This window comes from Pituophis catenifer, unplaced genomic scaffold (assembly GCF_029215685.1).
Source record: "Pituophis catenifer annectens isolate HBS135680 unplaced genomic scaffold, rPitCat1.0.hap2 SCAF_8, whole genome shotgun sequence".
NCBI lineage: Eukaryota > Metazoa > Chordata > Lepidosauria > Squamata > Colubridae > Pituophis > Pituophis catenifer.
In genome coordinates, this window is record NW_027256888.1 from 72743690 (window position 1) to 72767846 (window position 24157).

A 24157-nucleotide genomic window follows, 5' to 3' on the forward strand; every position below is an offset into this window, starting at 1 on the left:
AAGGGACAAAAGTAAATTATCCAATAAAGTGATTTCAGCAGCCTCAAATATAACAATCTGAATGCATTCTCTTTTTTAGCAACTTGGATGTTATAGAACTCTGCATATTTCAGAAATACGTGGGCCAGAGTCATGTGTGAGAATAATTGATTCATACTTTATATGATGACCCAAAAGCCCACCTTATCATTATGTGATGTTGCAATTAATTTGGGAGAAAGGCAGTCTGGAAAATTTTACTGTTTGCTCAATTATATTGAATATGCCATTCTGTACGGAGAATTTACCTAGAAATTAATAAAAATAGCCTTGTGTTTCTTATCTCATGTTTTGTGTGTTTCAAATATAATTCTGCTCTATGGAAAAGCAGGATGTGTTATTTCTTTAGGCTGTTTTTATGGTGTTATTGTTATTGTTATTTTATTTTATTTTATTTTATTTTATTTTTATTTATTTTTTAATTTGATTTATGTGCCGCCCTTCTCCAGAGACTCAGGGCGGCTTACAATGTGTTAAGCAATAGCCTTCATACTTTTGTATATTTTATACAAAGTCAGCTTATTGCCCCCACAATTTGGGTCCTCATTTTACCTACCTTAGAAAGGATGGAAGGCTGAGTCAACCTTGAGCCTGGTGAGATTTGAACTTGCAGTAATTGCAGGCAGCTGATGTTAATAACATGATCTAAAGGCTAAGATTTTCATCTGTATATATAAAATGGGACAGGACGATAGACAAATCTTTTATTTTTGTACTGGAATTTCACAAATAAGGTAAATTGATGCAAATGTCACTCTTAGCATTCACCCTGGTTTTCTATCAACTCAATGGAAAGAATGAACAATCTGATTCTGTGGTTTTTCTTTTAATTTCCTTTGAGTCAACGTTGGCTCCTGGCCACTGTCAGAAATCAGTTCCTGCAGTTTTCTTGACAACGTTTTCAGAAGCAATTTGCCTTTGCTTCCTTCTTGGGGCTCAGAGGTCTGACTGGCCCAAGGACTCCCAGCTAGCTTTGTCCCTAAGGCAGGACTCAAATTCGCAGTCTCCTGGCTGCTTGCCTTAACCATTACATAATTCTAAATGATTCTGTGTAGGTAGACTTTAAAGCGTCGCTTAGCAACTGAATCCCTTTCATTTATCTGTTGTAATACATCTTTTATAATGTGGTTTAATTTTTCTAGGTTTTGTTTCCTTCTTTAAGTTTTTTTCCTTCCAGGGAAACCACATTATGTCAAGTGCAAAAAGATTGAGAAAATAATCTAAAGTTAGAAGAAACAAAAAACAGAATTAAATCTTATTTATACCATTACAATATCCTTGCTTCCACCCTGATCCTACCTTAACTTATAGGCTGGCTTTTGTTCTTTGAACTTCTGTCTTTTTGAGGATCTCATCAATTCTGGCCAACCGTCCTTTTCCTCTTCACACATTAATGCTACCTTCATTTGCTCATTGTGAAATTTGATTCACATTCTTTCTCTCCCGATTTTTTTCCACCATACCTTCAAGCAGTGGTGGGATTCAGCCAGTTCGCACCTATTCGGGAGAACCGGTTGTTAATTTTCTAAGCAGTTTGGAGAACAGGTTGTTGGAAGAAATCTTATTTTGATTTTTTCCACTTTACAGGGCTAATCCTGTAAGGAAGGCAGGAAGGAAACATTCTGGTGTTGTTTCTAGCCTAATCTTTATTGCCCTGCTTACAGAAACTGCCTCTCTGGTTAACCATTATTACATTGTAACAGCTAAGGCAAAGCACCCATCGACGTGAGTGATGCTGAGTTGGCAACGCCCACACAGTCACATGACCACCGAGCCACGCTTACCCAGCTGGTCAGTAGAGCAGAGAACCAGTTGTTAAATTATTTGAATCCCACCACTGCCTTCAAGCCAGTTTCTTCACAACTGTGTGGACCGGCCCCTGCAGTGCCTTTTCTCAGCAAGATTTCCAAAGTGGTTTACCATTACAAGTAGATCTTGACTTACAACCAAATTTGGGACCGGAATTTCTGTTGCTAAGCAAAGGCAGTTTTCAAGGAAATCATGGCTGATTTTATGACCTTTTTTTTTTTTTGCCAAGGTTGTTAAGCGAATCGCTCCAGTTGTTAGGCAAATCAGGCTGTCATTAAGTAAATCTGCTTCCCGCATTGACTTTGCTTATTGGAAGCCACCTAAGATGGTTGCAAATGGGGATCACATGACCAGTAAAATATAGTCTGGTTGCCAAAGGTCTGAATTTTGATCAGATGACCACGAGGATATTGTGATTGCTATGAGAACTGGTCAGGGGTGGATTCTAAATTTTTTTACTACCGGTTCTGTGGGTGTGGCTTATTTTGTGGGCGTGGTGTGATGGTCATGTGACAATTCTTTAGGATTTATCAGAGGTACTTGTCTACCAGGCTTTTAACTGCTTGAAGAGCTGTACCGGTCTACCCATTTATTTTTGCAGGCACTGGTCTACTCATTTGTTTTTGGAGGCACTGGTCTACCACCACACTGCCTTTTAACACTGATCAGTTGTAGGGCAGCCCTTTGAAGCCCCGCAGCAAGAGTTTAAACAGTTTTTTTACTTCTAGCTGATCAGTTGGGACTCAGGAGGCAGCAATAGATCGGGGGTGGGGCCAAATAAAAGGTAAGAATAACAGGGGGTGGGGGGGGCAGAACCAGTTCAGTGACATCATATCATCACCGCTACCGGCTCAGCGGAACCGGGCGGAACCGGGAGGAACCCACCACTGGACTGGTCATTAATCACATTTTTCAGTGCCGCTGTTAAAATAGAAAAATGAGGAATTTCACTCTTGAATAGCACCAGGTTATTAATTATGTCATTGTTTAGAGAAATGTTGAATGGCACAATAAGATCCAAGACTGCACCTACTTGGGTTGGCAATGTGGCATAAGATTGATCACCTTATCTGCTTCTCATGGAGAAAACAAGGAAATTGTGGTAATCATGCATAGTTGATGAATATCTCGATTGTATACCTGGATTGTAAAAGTATATAAACCTGACTGTAATAGCCCTTCGGGGTTCAGAATTTGCTTGAGCTGTCGCTGCTGAAACTTGCGCAATAAATCTTTCCCTTCGACAAAGAGCTGGTGTGGTCTCTTTTCTGTAACACTGTAATTTTGAAGGTTGCTTAATCAATGGTTCTAAGTCAAGGACTATCTGTGGTCAGATTCTGTGTTAGAAGGGTCAGAAATGGTGAGGGATCTGCCATTTGATTCTTAGAATCTGAAACAGAAAAAAGGCAGAAATAATCAGAATTGTTTTTAAAGACGGGACAAGGAAGAATCTATTTAAATATAAATTCTAAGCATTCCCAATCATTACATCTCATAATATCTTCTAAACCAAGTTTCATTTCTCCTCCTACCATCTTCCCCCCCCCCAAGTTTGTTTTTAAAAAAAAAAAAAACAAGCAAACAAAAAACGCCCTTCTGGCTGAAAGAAAAATTACTTCCTCGTTTAAAAAAATAGCTGGCAAATTGTCTAATAAGTTAATTCCCTTTCAGTTTTAAACCACAAAAGCAGGAGGCAGCCAGCGGCCACAGCTCAGCAAAGAGAAGCCAAAAGAGGAAGAAAAGAAGAAGAAGGTTTGAAATCTTGCTTTCTTTGAATTTTTTCTGCCTTTGCTTTTATATTTATAAATACAAAATAAAGTTTTCCAAGTTTTTAATCTCCCTGGATCTAATCTGGTTGTTGAAAGACCATCTCTTGTGCCATTCTATATTACATTGCAGAATCTGAGTCCTCATTTTTAAAATTTGGGGGAAAATAAGAGTGGATTCCTGAAGTAACACAAATATAGTCATTTTTGAAGAGGAAAACTAAGAAGTGACTAGGATAAATTGTTTCATTTCTATTTGCCATCTCCTTACATCTCCCCAGTGTCTAAGTTTTTGAAATGCTCATTTTTATTTATTGAACATCCATGCTGCCTATTTAAATATCCATCTTGTATTTAAAGTGAGGGTGTCTTGCCTTCCGCCTTGAAAGAGGCGGTGGTGAGGCCCCTCCTCAAGAAGCCCTCTCTGGATCCGGCTGTTTTGGCTAACTACCATCCAGTCTCCAACCTTCACTTTGTGGCAAAGGTTGTTGAGAGTGTGGTGGCGCGACAGCTTCCGCAGTACCTGGATGAAGCTGTCTATCTAGATCTGCTCCAGTCCGGCTTCAGGCCTGGGCACAGCACGGAAACGGCATTGGTCGCATTGGTGGATGATCTCTGGAGGGCTCGGGATAGGGGTTGTTCCTCTATCCTAGTCCTGTTAGACCTCTCATTGACCATGGTATCATGCTGCGCTGGTTGGAGGGGTTGGGGGTGGGGGGCACTGTTTTACGGTGGTTCTCCTCCCATCTCTCTGACCGGTCACAGTTGGTGTTGGCAGGGGGGCAGGGGTTGACCCAGAGGTGCCTTGTTTGTGGGGTGCCACAGGGGTCAGTCCTCTCACCCCTCCTGTTCAACATTTATGTGAAGCCGCTGGGTGAGATCATCCGTGGTTTTGGGGTGGAGTTCCATCCATCCTCCTGGACGCACGGCTGTCTTTAGAAGAGCATATGATGGCCGTGGCTTTTTATCAGGTTCGCCTGATTCGCCAGTTGCATCCCTTTCTGGATCGGGACTCCTTACGCATGGTCACTCAGGCACTCGTCACCTCCCGCCTGGACTACTGTAATGCTCTCTACATGGGGGTCCCCTTGAGGAGCACCCGGAGGCTCCAACTGGTGCAGAATGCGGCCGCACAGGGGATTATGGGAGCGACGGGGTGCTTCCATGTGACACCCCTCCTGCGCGAGCTGCATTGGCTCCCGGTGGTCTTCGGGTGCGCTTCAAGGTGTTGGTTACCACCTTTAAGGCGCTCCATGGCTTAGGGCCTGGGTACTTACGAGACCGCCTTCTGCCACCGATAGCCTCCCACTGGCCAGTACGCTCCCACAGAGAGGGACTCCTCAGGATGCTGTCAGCCAGACAATGTCGGCTGACGACCCCCAGGGGGAGGCCCTTCTCTGTGGCTGTACCTGTCCTCTGGAACGACCTGCCCCCGGAGATACGTATGATCCCAGATCTCCGTGCTTTTCGACGTGCCCTTAAAACTTTTTTATTTCATTAAGTCGGGCTGGCTTAAACCCCCCCCCTTTAGATATTTTTAATTGTTAATTTGATTTTAGTTGGGGTGTTTTAAATTATTAAAACACATATAAAAATTTGTTTAATTCTTTCTTTTAAAAAAAAATTAAATTTTGTATGCGATGTTTTTATTCTTGGCTGTTCACCGCCCTGAGTCCTGTGAGAGAAGGGCGGTATAAAAATCTAATAAAATAAATAAATAAATAAATAAAATAAAGGGGAGAAACAAGAATGGAATGGAATGGAATATTTATTTATTTATTTCATTTTGTCACATTTCTATGCCGCCCCACTCCCAAGGAACTCTGGGTGGCTTACAACAGAGAATAAAACAATGCAACAATATCCCATACAAAAGTTAAAAGAAGACATTAAAACATTAAAATGTTAAAACGTTAAAACACATACACTCCAATTTGTGGCTGGGTCTCGCAAGATCACTATAACGAGATCAACGGCCCCAGGAATGGAATGGAATGGAATGGAATGGAATGGAATAGAATAGAATAGAATAGAATAGAATAGAATAGAATAGAATAGAATAGAATAGAATAGAATAGAATAGAATAGACGGAATGGAATGGAATGGAATGGAATGGAATGGAATGGAATGGAATGGAATGGAATAGAATAGAATAGAATAGAATAGAATAGAATAGAATAGAATAGAATAGAATAGAATAGAATAGAATAGAATAGACGGAATGGAATGGAATGGAATGGAATGGAATGGAATAGAATAGAATAGAATAGAATAGAATAGAATAGAATAGAATAGAATAGAATAGCAATAAGGGAGAATGTTTGTAGTTCAGGGTTGAAACGAGGGGTCCTTGGTGCTCTCTGAGCGTGTTGCTTTCATGCAGACATTTCCCTAACTAGGTAACATCATCAGTGTAGTAAGGAGGGCTGTTTGCTGTCAGTTTATATTCTGGTGGATTGCCTGTCTGTGTGGGTGGATGGGGGCAGTCTTAGAGATTCTTTGGTTGGGCTGTTTATTGATGGCTCTTTGGCAGTTTCTTGACTGGGCTACGACTTACTTAATTGTTGGTCTGATGTTGACCTTGGAGTTAATCTATGCTGATGTGGGTGCTGATTGCTGGTGGAGAGGTGCTGGAGTATTTTTGTTCTCTTTTGGGCTGGTGGATGGTCTCTTTTGCATAGTCTATGAAGTTGTTAATGTCTATGTGTCTGTTGATGGTTGGTTTGTCAGAGTGAATTTCAGGAAATTCCCTGGCGTTTTTTTGGATTGGCCTGGGCTAGGATTTTCACATATTGCAAGCAGCACATTCTATTCTATTCTATTCTATTCTATTCTATTCTATTCTATTCTATTCTATTCTATTCTATTCTATTCTATTCCCAGCCCTAGTCTACTCTACCTTATTTTCCCTACTTTATTCTATTGCTAGTCATCGACCTACAACCACAATTGAGCCCAAAATTTATGTTGCTAAATGAGATATTTGTTAAGTGAGTTTTGCCCTATTTTATGACCTTTCTTGCCACATTTCTTAAATGAATCACTGCAGTTGTTAACTTAGTAACAAGACTGTTAAGTCAATCTGGCTTCACCATTCGCTTTTTTTTTATTATTATTTGATTTATATGCCGCCCTTCTCCGGAGACTCAGGGCAGCTTACAATGCGCTAAGCAATAGCCTTCATACTTTTGTATATTTATACAAAGTCAGCTTATTTCCCCCACAACTGGGTCCTCAATTTACCTATCTTAGAAAGGATGGAAGGCTGAGTCAACCTTGAGCCTGGTGAGATTCGAACTTACAGTAATTGCAGACAGCTGGTGTTAATCACAATGCTATCAGTCTGCTGAGCCACCAGGCCCTTTTGCTTCTCAGAAAGTTGCAAAAGGGGATCACATGATCCCAGGACATTGCAGCTATCACAAATGTTTCCCAATTGAAACTATGGTTAAATCTGTATATATGTTGCAAAATGAAAGTATTTTCGCCATGTCTATTTACTGGCAGTTTAATTTTGCAACATATACTTAAGAACTGCACTTAACAAATGTGGCAATTAGCACTACCAATAGTAGAATAGAATAGAATAGAATAGAATAGAATAGAATAGAATAGAATAGAATAGAATAGAATAGAATAGTTGAAAGAGACCTTGGAGGTCTTCTAGTCCAACCCTCTGTTCAGACAGGAAACCTTATATACCACTTCAGACAAATGGTTGTCCAATCTCTTCTTAAAAACTTCCAGTGTTGGAGCACCCACAACTTCTGGAGGCAAGTTGTTCCACTGCTTAATTGTTCTGTCAGAAAATTTATTCTTAGTTCTAGATTGCTTCTTTCTTTGATTAGTTTCCATCCAGTGGTGGGTTTCAAAAATTTTTTACTACCAGTTCTGAGGCTGGTTGGTGTGGCATAGCTTGATGGGCGTGGCTTGGTGGGCATGGCAGGGGAAGGATACTGTAGAATCTCCATTCCCTCCCCAATCCAAGGGAAGGTTACTGCAAAATCTCAATTTCCTCCCGATCAGCTGGGACCAGGGAGGCAGAGAATAGATTGGGGTGGGGCCAGTCAGAATTTTTACTACCGGTTCTCCGAACTACTCAAAATTTCCGCTACTGGTTCTCCAGAACTGGTCAGAACCTGCTGAAACCCACCTCTGTTTCCATCCATTCAAGAAGAAAACCTAATTTGTCTATGGCCATGAAGGGTCTGTGCTGCTTGCAATATGTGACAATCCTAGACCAGGCCAAATCCAAAAAAACGCCAGGGAATTTCCTGAAATTCACTCTGACAAATCAGCCATCAACAGACACATAGACATTAACAACATCTATAGCAGTGGTGGGTTCCTCCCGGTTTGGTCCAGTTCAGCCGAGCCGGTAGTGGTGATGATATAACATCACCGAACCGGTTCTCCCCCCCCGCCCTCCCCCCCCACCCCCCCACGTTATTCTTACCTTTTATTTGTATTTATTTGTATTTGTATTTATTGAATTTGTATACCGCCCTACTCCCGAAGGACTCAGGGCGGTGAACAGCCATAAAAATAAAACATGAAAGTACAAAATTTAAAATAGAGATAAAACAAATTAAATAAATTTGGCTGACCCATATTTAAAACCCCAATAATTTAAAACCAAATTTAAAATTCCCATTTAAAAGCGGAGAAGTTTAGGTCAGGCCGGCTTGCTGGAATAGGAACGTCTTAAGCGTGCGACGGAAGGTACGCAGATCCGGAATCCTCCGTATCTCGGGGGGGAGCTCGTTCCAGATAGTAGGTGCCCCCACAGAGAAAGCTCTCCCCCTGGGGGCCGCCAGTCGACATTGTTTGGCCGACGGCACCCGGAGGAGCCCCTCTCTATGGGAGCGTACTGGTCGGTGGGAGGCTATTGGTGGTAGCAGGCGGTCCCGTAAATAACCAGGTCCTAAGCCATGGAGCGCTCTAAAGGTGATAACCAAAACCTTGAAGCGCACTCGGAAGACCACCGGGAGCCAGTGCAGCTCGCGCAGGAGGGGCGTTACATGGGAGCGCCACGTCGCTCCCATCACCACCCGCGCGGCTGCACTCTGCGCCAGTTGGAGCCTCCGAGTGCTCCTCAAGGGGAGCCCCATGTAGAGAGCATTACAGTAGTCCAGACGGGAGGTGACGAGGGCATGAGTGACCGTGCGTAACGAGTCCCGATCCAGAAAGGGACGCAACTGGCGGATCAGGCGAACCTGATGAAAAATCCTCCCGGTCACGGCCGTCAAGTGCTCTTCTAAAGACAGCCGTGAATCCAGGAGGACACCCAAGTTGCGAGCCCTCTCCGTGGGGGCCAATGCTTCGCCCCCAATAGTCAGCGTTGGCACCAGCTGACTATATCGGGATGTCGGAAACCACAGCCACTCGGTCTTGGATGGGTTGAGTCTGAGCCTGTTTCTCCCCATCCAGATCCGTGCGGCCTCCAGGCACCGGGACATCACTTCAAGGGCATCGTTGGGGTGGTCTGGGGTGGAGATGTACAGCTGGGTGTCGTCAGCGTACTGATGGTACTCCACCCCAAAACCACGGATGATCTCACCCAGCGGCTTCACATAAATGTTGAACAAAAGGGGCGAGAGGACCGATCCTTGTGGCACCCCACATATAAGGGGCCTCGGGGTCGACCTCTGCCCCCCTGTCAACACAGACTGCGACCGGTCGGAGAGAAAGGAGGAGAACCACCGTAGTACGGTGCCTCCCACCCCCAACTCTTCCAACCGGTGCAGCATGATACCATGGTCGATGGTATCAAAAGCCGCTGAGAGATCTAATAGGACCAGGACAGAGGAACAACCTCTGTCCCGAGCCCTCCAGAGATCATCCACCAACGCGACCAATGCCGTTTCCGTGCTGTACCCAGGCCTGAAGCCCGACTGGAACGGATCTAGATACGTCGTTTCATCCAGGTACCGGGGAAACTGTCGTGCCACCACACTCTCAACAACCTTCGCAACAAAGCGAAGGTTGGAGACTGGACGATAATTAGCCAATATTGCCGGATCCAGGGAAGGCTTCTTGAGGAGAGGTCTCACCACCGCCTCTTTCAAGGCGGCGGGAAAGACACCCTCACTCAATGAAGCATTTATAATCCCCTGGAGCCAGCCTCGCGTCACCTCCCGGGAAGCCAGCACTAACCAGGAGGGGCACGGGTCCAACAAACATGTGGTCGCATTCAGTCTACCCAGAATCCTGTCCACGTCCTCAGGGGTCACAGAGTCAAACTCATCCCAGATAACATTCTCAGGACCTGCCTCCGTCATCCCCACTGGATCTACCCAGTCGGAGTCCAGATCTTCCCGAATCTGAGTGATTTTGTCATACAGATACTGAACAAAGTCCTCGGCTCTTCCCTCCAAGGGGTCCTCCCTCGCTTCCTGGTGGAGCAGGGAGCGGGTCACCCTAAACAGGGCGGCCGGGCGGTTATCTGATGACGCAATAAGAGCAGCAAGATGAGTACATTTCGCTGCTTTTATCGCCACTAGGTAATTCTTAATATGAGATCTTACCAGTGTCCGGTCAGATTCAGTGCGACTGGCCCTCCAACTACTCTCTAGGCGTCTTTTCCGGTGCTTCATCTCCCTCAGCTCCTCGGTAAACCAAGGAGCCAGGTGAGATCGGCGCCGGGTCAGAGGCCGCAAAGGCACGACTCGATCCAGAGCTCCAGCGGCCGCCCTATCCCAGGCGGCCACTAAGTCTCCAGTCGAGGCGTGAGCCAGGACCTCAGGCATTGGCCCAAGCTCCATCTGGAACCTATCAGGTTCCATCAGGCGCCTGGGGCGGTACCATCTTATCGGTTCCGCCTCCCTGCGGCGGGGAGCAGCGGTTCGAAGATCAAGGCGAAGGAGAGAGTGATCCGACCATGACAAGGGCTCAATGGCTATGTCCCCTATCTCGAGATCACTCAGCCACTGTCCAGAGACAAAAATCAAGTCCAGTGTGTTTCCCCCCATGTGCGTAGGGCCATGAATTAGCTGGGTCAGATCCATAGCCGTCATGGAAGCCATGAACTCCCGAGCCACCTCAGACGTCTCACCCACGGACGGCAGGTTGAAATCCCCCATGACCATAAGTCTGGGGGTATCAACCGCCACCGCGGCGATAACGTTGAGTAGCTCGGGCAGGGCTGCTGCCACGTGGCAGGGAGCCAGGTACGTGATCAGCAAACCCATCTGAACCCCATGACCCCACTTCACAAGGAGGGTCTCACAACCGGCCGTCTGAGGAACAGTGGCCTCCCTCGGCCTAAAACCTTCTCTAATAATAACCGCTACTCCCCCGCCCCTCCCCTGAGACCTCGGTTGATGGAATGCGTGGAAGCCTGGTGGGCACATTTCTACCAGAGGGACCCCTCCCTCCAGGCCCAACCAGGTCTCCGTAAGCCCTGCCAGGTCCACGCCCCCCTCCAGAACAAGATCACAAATGAGGGGGGCTTTATTTACTGCGGACCTGGCATTGCACAACATCAGCCGAAGGCCCGGGCCCTGAGGGTCTGTGCAACCTGGAGAACGAGTGGAGCCTTGGGGGCCGGAGCACGCTACCGCATGGAGACAGCGGGTGCGCGCTCCCTTAACATGATATGGCCCCCTGCTCCCGCCATATCTACCCCTCCCCCTCACAGTACCGATGGTAAAAACACAATCTGGACAAGCTCGACCCCCCCCATTTCCTCCAGAACTCCTACCCCCCCTGCCGCGTATAGTGGCCAGGCCTGACCTTCCCCTTGGTGGGTTATCCCCCAAACCCACTACCCTAGTTCCAGTTTTACCTCCCCCCCCCCTGGGACCCCTTAAAATTTTTCCCAAAAATTTACATAAAAAACCCCTCAACCCCCTCTTCGCCGCATGCCACCTCTCTGGGTTCCAAGACCCGTCATTGAGGTAGGCCCTCGATAACGTAGAGGGCCAGGCTTGCGAGAGGGGGGAGTCTCGCAATGCAAGAAGCTGTGCCCTTCGGTACATCTAAGCTCTGAGGTAGTGATAAGGTATGGCCCAGGGCTCCATGATAGTCCAAATTGTCCTGAAAAAGGCAGGTTGACCATAAGCGGAAGAGTCTCCACTGTCCTCTCACGGCAGTGGAGGAGTCCAATGTTCCAACCAATTCGAGGGTAATCGTCCAACCAGCCTCTCACGATGGTTGGACAACTCGCCATGGGGAAGATGGTACATCCCATCGATAGTGAAACAATGATAGAAACCGGCTCCGTTCGTCCTCCTGTAAGCTGCCATTTTTCATACAGCCAGCGTGCTAGATAACAAACAGAGCCCGGTCCAAAGTCTCCAGAAGAAAGTAAGCTGTCCACAGTATTCATACAGGTAGCGTACAGATGGATAATACAGGCAAGCAGATAGAGGAAAATATTTGGTCCCACCCCCAATCTATTGCTGCCTCCTGAGTCCCAGCTGATGACTAGAGGGAAAAAAACTGTTTAAACTCTTGCCGCGGGGCTTCAAAGGGCCGTCCTACAGCTGATCAGTGTTAAAAGCAAACAAATGAGTCGGGTCGTCAGTGCGAGGACTGGTCGTAAGTGTGAGGACCTTCCAGAAATGACTCTGACCAGCTAGCCATGCCCACCTAGTCACATGACCTCCAAGCCACACCCACAAAATAAGCCACGCCCACAGAACCGGTAGTAAAAAAATTTAGAACCCACCCCTGATCTATAGACTATGCAAAAGAGACCATCCACCAGCCCAAAAGAGAACAAAAAGACTCCAGCAGCTCTCCACCAGCAATCAGCACCCAGATCAGCATAGATTAACTCCAAGGTTAACTTCAGACCAACATAGGAGAACAAACACATCAGGACTAGATTCCGCAGTCCATCTGCATTTAAAAGACACAGGCCACTCTGTTGAAGACAACAAAGTCCATATTTTGGAGAGAGAGGATTGCTGGTTTGAAAGAAGGGTTAAATTTTGTCATCTATGTCAAAATTGAACAGCCCTCTCTCAACAGAGGGGGAAGGATACGACATCATCTATCTCCAATCTACAACACAGTCCTTTCAACAGTTCCAAGAAGGCCCCACTCAGGTGACCCTGAGGACACAAATAAACCTCCAGGTGACCTTAATGACCTGCTAAAAGGATGCAAATGACCAGCTGTCTGCAAGGAGTATAAATCCTTCCATTCCTCACCATCCAGTCAGATCTGAAGAAGCTTCTTGGATGAGAAGTGAGCCATCTTCAAAGAAAAAACAGAAAGTCTAGTTGCCTCTTGAAAAAAAGCACCTTTGGGACAACCATGACTTGGATGACTGAGAATCTCCATAGACATCAGACCAACAATCAAGAAAGCAACACCTCAATCAAGGGACTGCCAAAGAGCCATCAGTAAACAGCCCAACCAAAGAATCTCTAGACTGCCCCCACCCATACTGACGGGAAAGACACCAGACTATAGACTTTTAGCTATACAATTTGGTATAAATCCTTCCATCCCCCACTATCCTGTCAGAACTGAAGAAGCTTCTTGGATGAGAAGCAAAATGTCTTCAAAGAAAAACCAAAAAGTCCAACTACCTCTTGAAAAAGCACCTTTGGGACAACCATGACCTGAATGACTGAGAATCTCTACAGACTTTTAGCTATACAATTCGGAATGAAGACCCTTGGAACGGTGTGGGAGTAGGAATGGATTTCCAGAGAGAAAAATTGCAGACTACAGGAACCAGGAGCACCACTCAGGTGACCTTGAGGACACAGATAAACCTCCAAGTGCTTCAACGACCCTCTAAAAGGATGCAAATGACCAGCTGTCTGCAAGGAGTATAAATCCTTCCATTCCCCACCATTCAGTCAGAGCTGAAGAAGCTTCTTGGATGAGAAGTGAAAAATTTTCAAAGAAACAAAAAAAACAAGAAAGTCCAGTTGCCTCCTGAAAAAAAGCACCTTTGGGACAACCATGACCTGGATGTCTGAGAATCCCTACAGACACCAGAATATAAACTGATAGCAAACAGCACTCCAGCCAGGAGAACGGCCTGGTGTGCCGGAAGGACAGCATCGCAGGGGAGCTGCTTGGAAGACTGTCAAAAATAACCAGTGGCTGGAGGCTTCCCGCGAAAGGTTGGCTGAGCCTCACTGTGTACCCCCCCACCAAGACCACTGGAACGGAAGGTAGGTGAGCGAGGCGGAGGGCGAGTGAGTGGCGAGTGGGTGGCGGCTCTGAGACAAGGCCGCCAGAACCGGGGAAAAATGCCCAATCAAGACAGGTGACGAGCGAGCGGTGGCTCAGGGGCAAGGCCAGAACCAGGCAATGGCACGTTCCCTGACCCGGCCGAGGTGGGCGGCGAGCAGGCGAAGGCTCTGGGGCCTTAGGGAATGGCACGTGCCTGGGTCCCAGCCACCAACCCAAGGTGAAGGACGAGCGAGCAGCATGTTTACCTTTGGTGAGCTGAGCAGAATGGGCGAGGCACGGAGGTGATTGACAAGGCAATTAGCTGGGCTGCATGGTGAAGGCAACATATATAGGGCGGGGGTGGGCAGGGTAACCAGCAAGCGGGCGGGTGAGGCGAGCAGCGAGCAGGTGACCGGGCAGGCATGGGCAGGGCCAACCAGAGGTGGTATTTACTGGTTTGGCAAACCAATTCAAATTGCCGGTACCAGTTCACCTGAACCGGTCGGAACTGGCTGAATACCACTTCTGAATGGAGCTCTCCGTCCCTGTGCTCACTTCTCCCTGTTTGTGGGCTCAGAAAGGAGCCAAAATCGCCTTGGAGCTAAGGAGGGTGTCCTGTGAAGTCGTAGGTGAGAATACAACTCTCCTGCAGAACTCCAGGGCATTTTCTTCCCTCTATGCCACGGCGAGGAGAAGAGGCCGCCTCAGATGGCTGCCACAGAGCCAGAGGCAGCTTAACATCTAAGAAGAGTGCTGGAGCGGATTTGGTGAACAGTGTCTGTAACTGGGTGAGAAGAATCCTTTTTATTGAAAGTGTAACCTAAAAAGAATATTCAGGAAAAGAGAGTCTCATAGTTATCTATAAAGTGGATGTGACCTAACATCTTGAGCAAAACTTTAAAACTTTAAAATGGGAAAGGAATCAAAGAAGAAAATAGAAAATTTGTTAAAAATATAGAAAATTGGATATTCTAATTGGACAGGCAGTGGCTTGGGCTAGGCATTTTAAAATGCTGGAACTATTTACATAAAAAGCTAATATCACATTTATATTTTGGAGTACTATAGCAAAACTGGATAAGAATGGTTAAGATTGAAATCTGATTTAAGAGTGCCACCTGCTGTCAAAGGAAGGTACAACATATTCCCAAAATTCTGGAAAGACTTGGTTTTTGGAGATCTAAATGTGAGAATAAGAAAAACTTTATTACTAAAAGGACCCCTTAAAGTTTCAATATAAGACCGAACTGGCAGAGAGATTTATGAAGGTTCCACTTTTGAATTATAACAGACTGATTAATTTTGGATAAAGACTCTTAGACATTGGAGATTGAACTTTTTGAGAAGTGGCTTTAGGTTTGAATATAAGATTGTTGGACTATTGGACAAAAAGAAAGAAAAGAAAGAAAAACAAAAATGAGTGGAATTTGGGAAGAAATTGTGTCAATAACCCAGAGTATGAAAGATACCTTGACAAGAAGATGCGAGGGGATTATGAATAAAATGCAGATCATAGATGAAAAGCTGGAAATTATGACACAAAGGACAAGGAGAAACCAGGAGGCCCAGGAAGAGGAGGAGCTAACTGAAAGAGCAGCTGGGAAAATAAAACAGACAAAACAACAAATAAAAAGTAATGACAAGAAGGAGATAAAAATAAAAACAATAATGATTAATGAAATAAAACAAGGGGAGAATATTTTAAGGGAAGCTAAACAAAAATTGGAACTACAGGAAGACCTTTTTGGGAGTGGGATTGGGGTAAGAGTAGACAACTTGAAAATTAGACAATGGAACAAGGTAGAGAAGGGAGAAATGTTTAAGAGGATTGGCCAAGAAGTGGAAGCATATAGAGATAAAGATCCAAGAGAGGAATGTGGGAGACAAGCTAAGAAACAAATAATTAAAGCTTTAAAGCGAGTGAGAGATGATGGATAAAAAAGGGGAACATTTCTTAAAAACAATGGTGAGATAAGTTAAAATAGGGTTGGAAGCTAGAGAAAGGGAAATTAATGTAATATATATTTTTACATTACAAAGTGAATTAACAACAAGAAAGGAACCTAGAATCTTAATGATGGTATCCTGAATATGCTTGAACAATATGGTGATGGTTATAAAAATAATATATTGAAATACTGAATAATTAAACAATCGAAGATCATAATTTAACATAATTATGTGTATTATTAGTAGAACTATGTAAGTTTGTTAAATATAACAAATATGATTACCAACATTTTATTTGTAATAAAAGGAATGATGTGTGGAATTTGACTGATATAAAAACAATATATTGAAATATTGAAAAAGATAATACTGAAAGATAACAAAAACGTGTGTATTATTATTATTAGAATAATAATAATGGGATATTATAATTAATTAGAATTATATAGCTGAATGAGTGAATGTGCAAGGTTGAGGAATTCATAGCCTATAGAGAGGTTTCATGAGCCAGAGAAACCCAGTTATGAACTCTGGAACCCAGGAATACCTGAATTAGGTGGTCATTGAAGGTAAACTTGGTTTGGCTTCTCCTGTACACAAAGATTTCAAGAACAGGACAGGTCATCCATTGATTCAGTAAGGAATAATACAGAGTTGGAACTTGGAAGGGACCTTGTAGGTCTTGTAGTCCAATCTCCTCCTCAGGCAGGAAATCCTCTACCATTTCAGACAAATGGCTGTCCAATCTCTTCTTAAAAACCTCCAGTGATGGGACACCCACAAGCTCTGGAGGGAAGCCATTCCACTGATTAACTATTCTGACAGTCAGGAAATTTCTCCTCATTTCTAGGTTGGTCCTTTCCTTGATAAGTTTCCAGCTGTTGCTTCTTGCCCTGCCCTCAGGTGATCCCATAACTAAGAAGAGACCAAATGGCTGCCTTAAAATACCTTCACTCAGAAAGCAGCAGCTTCTCGCCACGTTTAAATGCCAAAACACAAATAATTATTCTTGTTCTTAGTACATGAGATATGAACTCTTCTTCTCTCTTATATAAGAATTTGAGGGGTTAGGAATAGGTTCCAGGGTCATCTATGAAGCTGAACAATGGGAAGTGTAGAGCAAAAAAAAGAAAAGAAAAGAAAAGAAAAGGAGGAGTGCATTTATTTATCCAACATCTGGTTAAACAGCAAAGTTGATTTCCATAGGACAAGGTGACGTTCACCAATTCAGATTCTTTTAAGGATGAGTGAGATATGGGAACCAGTTTTGTTAGAAATCAGAAGGTTGTGAGTGTCAACCTGGAATTAAGGAGAAACTTCCTAACAGTGAGGTCAATTAACCAGTGAAATAGCTTGCCTTCAGAAATCTCACTGGAGATTTTTAAGAAGAGACTGGACAGCCACTTATCTGAAATAGTATAGGTTCTCCTGCTTGAGCCGGGGGCTGGACTAGAAGATCTCCAATGTCCCTTCCAGCTCTATTCTGATTGATTGATAAGACACTCTGCGGATACTCTATCCTATCCTATTCTATTCTATTCTATTCTATCCTATCCTAATCCTGCCTTAAGTGTGAAGTCAGTGGGTGACTCTGGGCCAGTCCCTCTCTCTCAGTCCTAGGAAGAAGGCAAGTGTAAAACTTCCCAAAAATCTTGCACAGAAAACTGCATGAATTTGTCTTGAAAGCATAGGCAAACAAACAAACAAAAAAAGGAGAATCAAAGATGCTTTTCCAAAAGGCAACCGGACTTTCTTGAGTATTTTCCTTGAAAACGTTTCACTTCTCATCCAAAAGCTTCTTCAGTTCAGAACTGATGAAGCTTCTTAGATGAGAAGGGAAATGTTTTCCAGGAAAAAAAAGATCAACAAAGTCCAGTTGTCTTTTAGAAAAGCACCTTTGCGACAACCATGACCTGGATGATTGTGAATCTCCATAGACAAAAAAGGATAGTAACTCTATCATACTAGAAGACCAAGACCAAAACCAACTCTATCATACCAAGACATACTAGACTGTCTTGGATGATCAGCAATAGGAAAGAGCATTGCTCAACTTAATTTGCTTTCAGAGAGTGAGATAAGCCAATGGTTTCCCAGCAGCCACCCAGTTTCAAGATCCCAAAGTATAGAGACTAGAACCAAGGGAGGAAGGAGCAATTGGCTGAGTGCAGAGGGAACCACTCTTCCAAAACAATAGAGGACAATTGGACATTCAGTATGGCTCTGTTCCAGGTTTAGAGTTTAAGATTCTCACAGTACCAATTTGTGTATCAGAAAGGCTTCATCCAGAGTCGAATGGTAGCAACCAGATCCCACCCTGTTGTTGTGACTCCGACTCCCGAGCCTGTCCTAACAGAGGAAGAGGAATCAGAAGGTGATGGGGAGGAACTGACAAGGCCTCCCTCTCCAGGACCCTCCTTTTTGGCAATGCCTCAGGTTCCATCCGAAGGCCAGGAGAAACAACCTGGGATGTGCCAGGAGGAAGGCATATCGGAGCACCAATTGATAGGGAGTGAGGAGGATGAATCCTGGCTTGATCCCAGGCAGCGTCAGAGGGAGAAGCGTGCGCAGCAACGGAAGAGGCGAGGGAGGGCCAGAGATTGAGCTGAGTCACGGAGCCACGCTACACCAGGAATAAAAGTGGGTGGGATTGCTCTTCAGGCTTTGTGACAGACAAAGTTAAAGCCTGCAAGTCACATCGTGATCTCTGAAATTCAGCTTGGATATATTTTGGACTGAACATTGACTAAACTCTTGTCTCATGGATAATTTGTTGCTCCTGGAACAGACTGAAGATAAATCCTCTTCTGCTTTATGGGAGTGAAACCTGTCGTGGCAGGCATTCGGCAGTTTGCTGTCATAACCTTGGTCTGCCAAGAAGTCTAATCTGTTTACCTAATAAAATATTGGCAGGCGTGCTTGGTATTACGTTTGCCTGTGTGAGGAGGGGGGACAGAACACTGTGGAGTTGGGACTGAGATCACCTTCTACCAAGCCTGTTCATTCATCTCTTCCCTTTTTGACTCTCTTCTTTCTTTCTCTTTAGAAAATTGCCCACCATGAATGTTCAGCCAACGGTTGTCACTCAGCCACAGGTGGTGGTGATGGTCCAGCCCAACAGAAACCATTGGCAAACAGACTTATGTGACTGCTTTAGCGATTGTGGAGTCTGTAAGTGACCAGAGCAATAACTGAAAGTGGAGTTCTCAAAGCCTTCTGGGGAAGATTGGACTGAATATCCTTCCAGACTGGATAGGTTGCAAGAAATAAATTATTCTTTATAATTTGAGCAATGGATGTTTAATTATTGAACAGCCCCCTGGGTTGGAATTAGGATGGCAAGATATAAAAGGAGACACGGCTTCTATGCCATTAAAAGTTGTGTATGGAACTTTAACATTCTACATGAAGGAGATGACCAGGCTGATCCTGAGGGTGGGGTCAAACGCACCATCAATTTGGAGTTGCTATGCTCCAGGGGTGGGTTTCACTTACCTTTGCTACCGGTTTGCTCGCACATGTGCAGATCATATTTGATGACATTCGGGCAGGCAGCCTCCCACCGCCGCTGCTACCGGTTCTCCCGAACCGGTGCGAACCGATAGCAACCTACCACTGCTATGCTCCCACAGGAGATCTAAATCCAGCCCCTTCCCCCATGAATTCTGTTGACTCTTATTTAGCACCAATCTGCCTTGACCATTAGTAGATCAGATTCTGGTATAAAGCATGAAGTAAACTCTATTCTGGCACCTGGTTTCTTGTGCCCGATGCTACACAACTGAAGAATTAAAGAAAGCAATATGATGTCCTCCTGATGTTTTGAATTTTAATGTTCATAATGAGGGGTCCTTGCTGCTTTTGGAGTTTGGTTGTTTTCTTGCACATGTTTCATTACCCAGGTAGGGAATATCATCAGTGCTAGGACCAGTGGTGAGTTTCTACCAGTTCGCCCCGGTTCGGGCAAACTGGTAGTGGCAATGGTGAGAGGCTCCGCACACCTGCCCAGACATCATCATGGATGCTCTGTGCATGCGCAGAAGCGCTGCAAGTGAGTGAAGCGATTCCGAACCGGTAGTGAAGGTAAGTGGAACCCACTACTGGCTAGGGCAGCATCACTGCTACTACTAAAAATGTTACTTACTTGGGGAATGAAATATCTGCAAGAAAGCAACCAAGTTCAGGGAGAGCACCAGGGAAACAACAGTTCAAATGTGTAGTTACAAATATTCTCTTCTATTAGTAATTGTCAGACACAATCAATCAGATCTATGTGCAAAGAATTCAATTAGCTGTTTTATTACTGTTGCTATAACAGGAAGCGTTTGCACCTGGGTTAGACTAGATAAGGTTAAACAGCATTCAAGGAAGATCAGACTTCACTCTCTTATGCCCACGTAGGGATTCCAGATTAGTTCCCTAATTGATTCCTCTTCTTGGCTCAGCCAGTCTCTCTTCGACAGTAATTTCCTTAATTCTCTTTCATAATAGTTGAGAACATCAGTATACAGAAAAATGCAATGGAGTGTGCTTTTATTTAATATGGTTTGTACATTAGTTTTTTTCAGCCTTCCCCACTGCTAAGCATTTAACTAGCATTTCCACTCACAGTTTTGATGTTGCACAAATAGCATAATTTGCAGTTTCTGGGCCATAAATCTTATGTCATTCAACACTGTGCCAAAATATTTCTACAGGAGCTTTTTCCCAGGGGTGAAATCCAGCAGGTTCTGACAGGTTCTGGAGAACCGGTAGCGGAAATTTTAAGTAGTTCGAAGAACCGGTAGCAGAAATTTTGTGTAGTTCGGAGAACCGGCAAATGCCACCTCTGGCTGGCCCCAGGGTGGGGTGGGATTTTGCAATATCCTTCCCCCACGAGTGGGGAGGGAATGGGGATTTTGCAATATCCATTTTGCTTTTTCCTCATCTCTATAGGTCTCTGTGGATGGTTCTGCTTCCCTTGTTTGGCATGCCAAGTTGCTGCAGCTATGAACGAATGTTGCTGCTGTGGCGCAACTGTTGCCATGCGAGCTGTCTACAGGACAAAATACAATATCCCTGTAAGTAGATTAACTTGCCTAAGGCTAGACAAACGTCAGGCTTATAAATTCTAGTCAAAACCCAAAAAACCCAAACTAGAATCTTAAGAAATACCTGTGAAATTGGATAGAAATACAAGCTGAGAAACGGACTGGGGCAACCAACTTGCTGCGAGATAACTTGTCATGGCCATCTCACCATTGGAGAACTCGCCAAGGGAAAATTCAACAATTCAATCTAATTATTAAAAATATGTTTTAAAAATTATTTTAATTTTTGTCATTCACATTTCATTTTGTCCCTCCTTTGGCATTATTTCTCCAGTGATTCAATTCCATCATTTATTCAATATTAGTGCAATATTCTTGTCGCAAGTTGTCCTATGGTGAGTTCTCCTACAGTGAGTTGGCCACAGTTAATTGGCCGTGGAGAGTTGGATGTGGCGAGCTGTCCTAGGCCCGCTCAGAAAGGCAGCGCATGCACAATCCAGAAATTTTGGGGAGAAAAAAACCCTGACCTGGGAAATGAACAGATAATTCTTTCATTTGTTATCTGCAGCAGACCATAATCTTTCAGAATTATAGGAATGAAAATAAAAATGACACTTGTCCCACACCAAACATAACTATCCCATCTACCTGGCCCATAAGGATGGGAAGACAGAATATGTTACAAGTCCCATGGATTAGGGATTGTCATCTGTGGCACCATGAAGAAAGACCTTCTTGGTGGTGGCCCCTCAGTGCCCTTGCTGCTTTTCTGAAAGGCGCTAAAAACACGGTTTTGTCAATGGGCCTGAGGACCACAAAAAGAAATGGAGCTCATCATGTGGTTAATTTGATTGTGTTGTTGCTGCCACTGGCGATGGGTGAAATGGATTTTTTAAAAAATAGGTTTACATAATGTAATGGATTTCTGTTGTTAAGTGAGATTTGTTAAGTGAGTTTTGCCCAGTTTCACAACCTTTCTTGCCACTGTTGTTAAGTGAATCACTGCAGTTGTTAAGTTAGTATTATTTATTTATTTATTTATTTATTTTATTAGATTTTTATACCGCCCTTCTCCCACTGGACTCAGGGTGGTGAACAGCCAAGAATAAAAACATCACATACAAAATTTTAATTTTTAAAAAAAGAATTAAACAAATTTTGGCCCAATAAATTTAAAACACCCCAACTAAAATCAATTAACAATTAAAAATATCTAAATGGGGGTTAAGCCAGCCCGGCTTTATGAAATAAAAAAGTTTTAAGGGCACGGCGAAAAGCACGGAGATCTGGGATCCTACGTATCTCCGGGGGCAGGTCGTTCCAGAGGACAGGTGCTGCCACAGAGAAGGCTCTCCCCCTGGGGGTCGCCAGCCGACATTGTCTGGCTGATGGCACCCTGAGGAGTCCCTCTCTGTGGGAGCGTACTGGCCGGTGGGAAGCTATCGGTGGCAGCAGGCGGTCCCGTAAGTACCCAGGCCCTAAGCCATGGAGCGCTTTAAAGGTGGTAACCAACACCTTGAAGCGCACCCGGAAGACCACCAGGAGCCAGTGCAGCTCGCACAGGAGGGGTGTCACATGGGAGCGCCCCATCGCTCCCATAATCCCCCGCGTGGCGGCATTCTGTACCAGTTGGAGCCTCCGGGTAACACAGGTTTTAAGTGAATCTGGCTTCCCCATTGACTTTGCTTGTCAGAAGGTCACAAGAGCTCATCACATGATCTTGGGACATTGTAACCGTCATAAATATGATCCGGTTGCCAAGCGTCTGAATTTTGACCACGTGAATCCTGGGGATACTGCAAAGGTCGTAATTGTGAAAAATGATCATAAGTCACATTTTTCAGTGCCGTTGTAACTGTAAATCCCATGGATTAAGGATTGTAACTTGTTGGACCATGCCCCCCTACCCTGCTGCTTTGTAACTTTGAATGAACTCTTGTAAGTCGAACTGTTCCATCCAACACAGAGTTAGCTTTTCATGATTCCATATGTCTACATCGTGATTTGATTGAAAAGGTTATTGATGCATTTGGTTTCTTTTCTTTTCAACAGGGATCCATCTGTGGAGATACCTGCATTGTGGGGTGTTGCCCCGTTTGTTCCCTCTGCCAAATCCAGAGAGATATCAATAGAAGGAAAGACATGGGGATATTCTAGAAGACTTCATCCTAAGTGCCTTTACATTTGTCCCTTTTTTTCATTAGAATTCTGAGAAGTAAGATGCGTTAAGGTAGCTTGTAGGAAGAACCATTATTTAGAGGCACCCTTGCTTTATTCTTTAACCCAGAAATTAAATTTTAGTAGTGATTCAGAGCTCAAAATCCAGTCACAGAAAAACTTGCTCTTGTTCGTCCTGTCCTGTCCTTTGATTTTTCTTCCTATTTCTTTTAAAATGGAAAAGAAAAAAATTTGGTTGCTGTTGCTATTAAACAAATAGGGGGGGGGAAAACCCTACTACACCTTTGAAGATTTATTGGTGGATCTACCTTTCTGCCTTTCCTGTTTTAAGGCTACTGGTGATTCTGGTTTGCAAGATGTAATCACTGGAGAATATAAGGTAAAATTAGCCATAACCAGTCTACCTGAAAGTGTTTGTTCTCCAGAAGCGGGCGACTACTTGGCTAGGACTACTGGAGCTCTTAATAAAAGGAACATTTATTACAAACAACGTGCTTGTCGTATTTGGGAGCCGGGAAGGGGTGGGTTCTAAATTTTTTTACTACTGGTTCTGTGGGCGTGGCTTATTTTGTGGGTGTGGTTTGCTGGTCATGTGACAATTTTAAGATTTAGCAGAAGTATTGGTCTACCAGGCTTTTAACTTCTTGCAGAGCTGTACCGGTCTACCCATTTGTTCTTGGAGCGTTCCAGTCTACTCATTTGTTTTTGGAGGCACCGGTCTACTCATTTGTTTTTGGAGGCACCGGTCTACTCATTTGTTTTTGGAGGCACCAGTCTACTCATTTGTTTTTCGAGGCACCGGTCTACCCATTTGTTTTTCGAGTGCACTGGTCTACCACCACACGGCCTTTTAACACTGATCAGCTGTAGGGCGGCCCTTTGAAGCCCTGCGGCAAGAGTTTAAACAGTTTTTTTCCTTCTAGCCGATCAGCTGGGACTCGGGAGGCAGCGAATAGATTGGGGGCGGGGCCAAATAAAAGGTAAGAATAACGTGGGGGGTGGGGGCAGGAGGACCCAGCTATCGAACAAAAAGAACCGGTTTGGTGACGTCAGATCGTCACTCCTACCGGCTCAGCCGAACCGGGCTGAACTGGGAGGAACCCACCACTGGAGCCGGGCAGTGGTGGTGAGTTGCTCCCGGTTCGGCCTGGTTCGGGTGAGCTGGTAATGGTGATGATGTGACGTCACCGAACCGGTACTCTTTGACTGGAAGCTTGGCCCTCCCACCTGCCCCTGCTTTATTC

At 44.6% G+C, this 24157-nt stretch overlaps 1 protein-coding gene across 1 annotated transcript; it reads left to right on the forward strand.

Annotated features, from left to right (window-relative positions):
* Positions 1 to 3533: 3533 nt before the first annotated feature.
* On the forward strand, positions 3534 to 23092 carry LOC139320280 (placenta-specific gene 8 protein-like). Its single transcript, XM_070948523.1, has 4 exons — positions 3534 to 3600; positions 18752 to 18876; positions 20641 to 20765; positions 22788 to 23092. Exons 2-4 carry the CDS (start codon positions 18765 to 18767, stop codon positions 22890 to 22892), a joined length of 342 nt encoding a protein of 113 aa, XP_070804624.1. The 5' UTR covers positions 3534 to 3600; positions 18752 to 18764; the 3' UTR covers positions 22893 to 23092.
* Positions 23093 to 24157: the final 1065 nt, after the last annotated feature.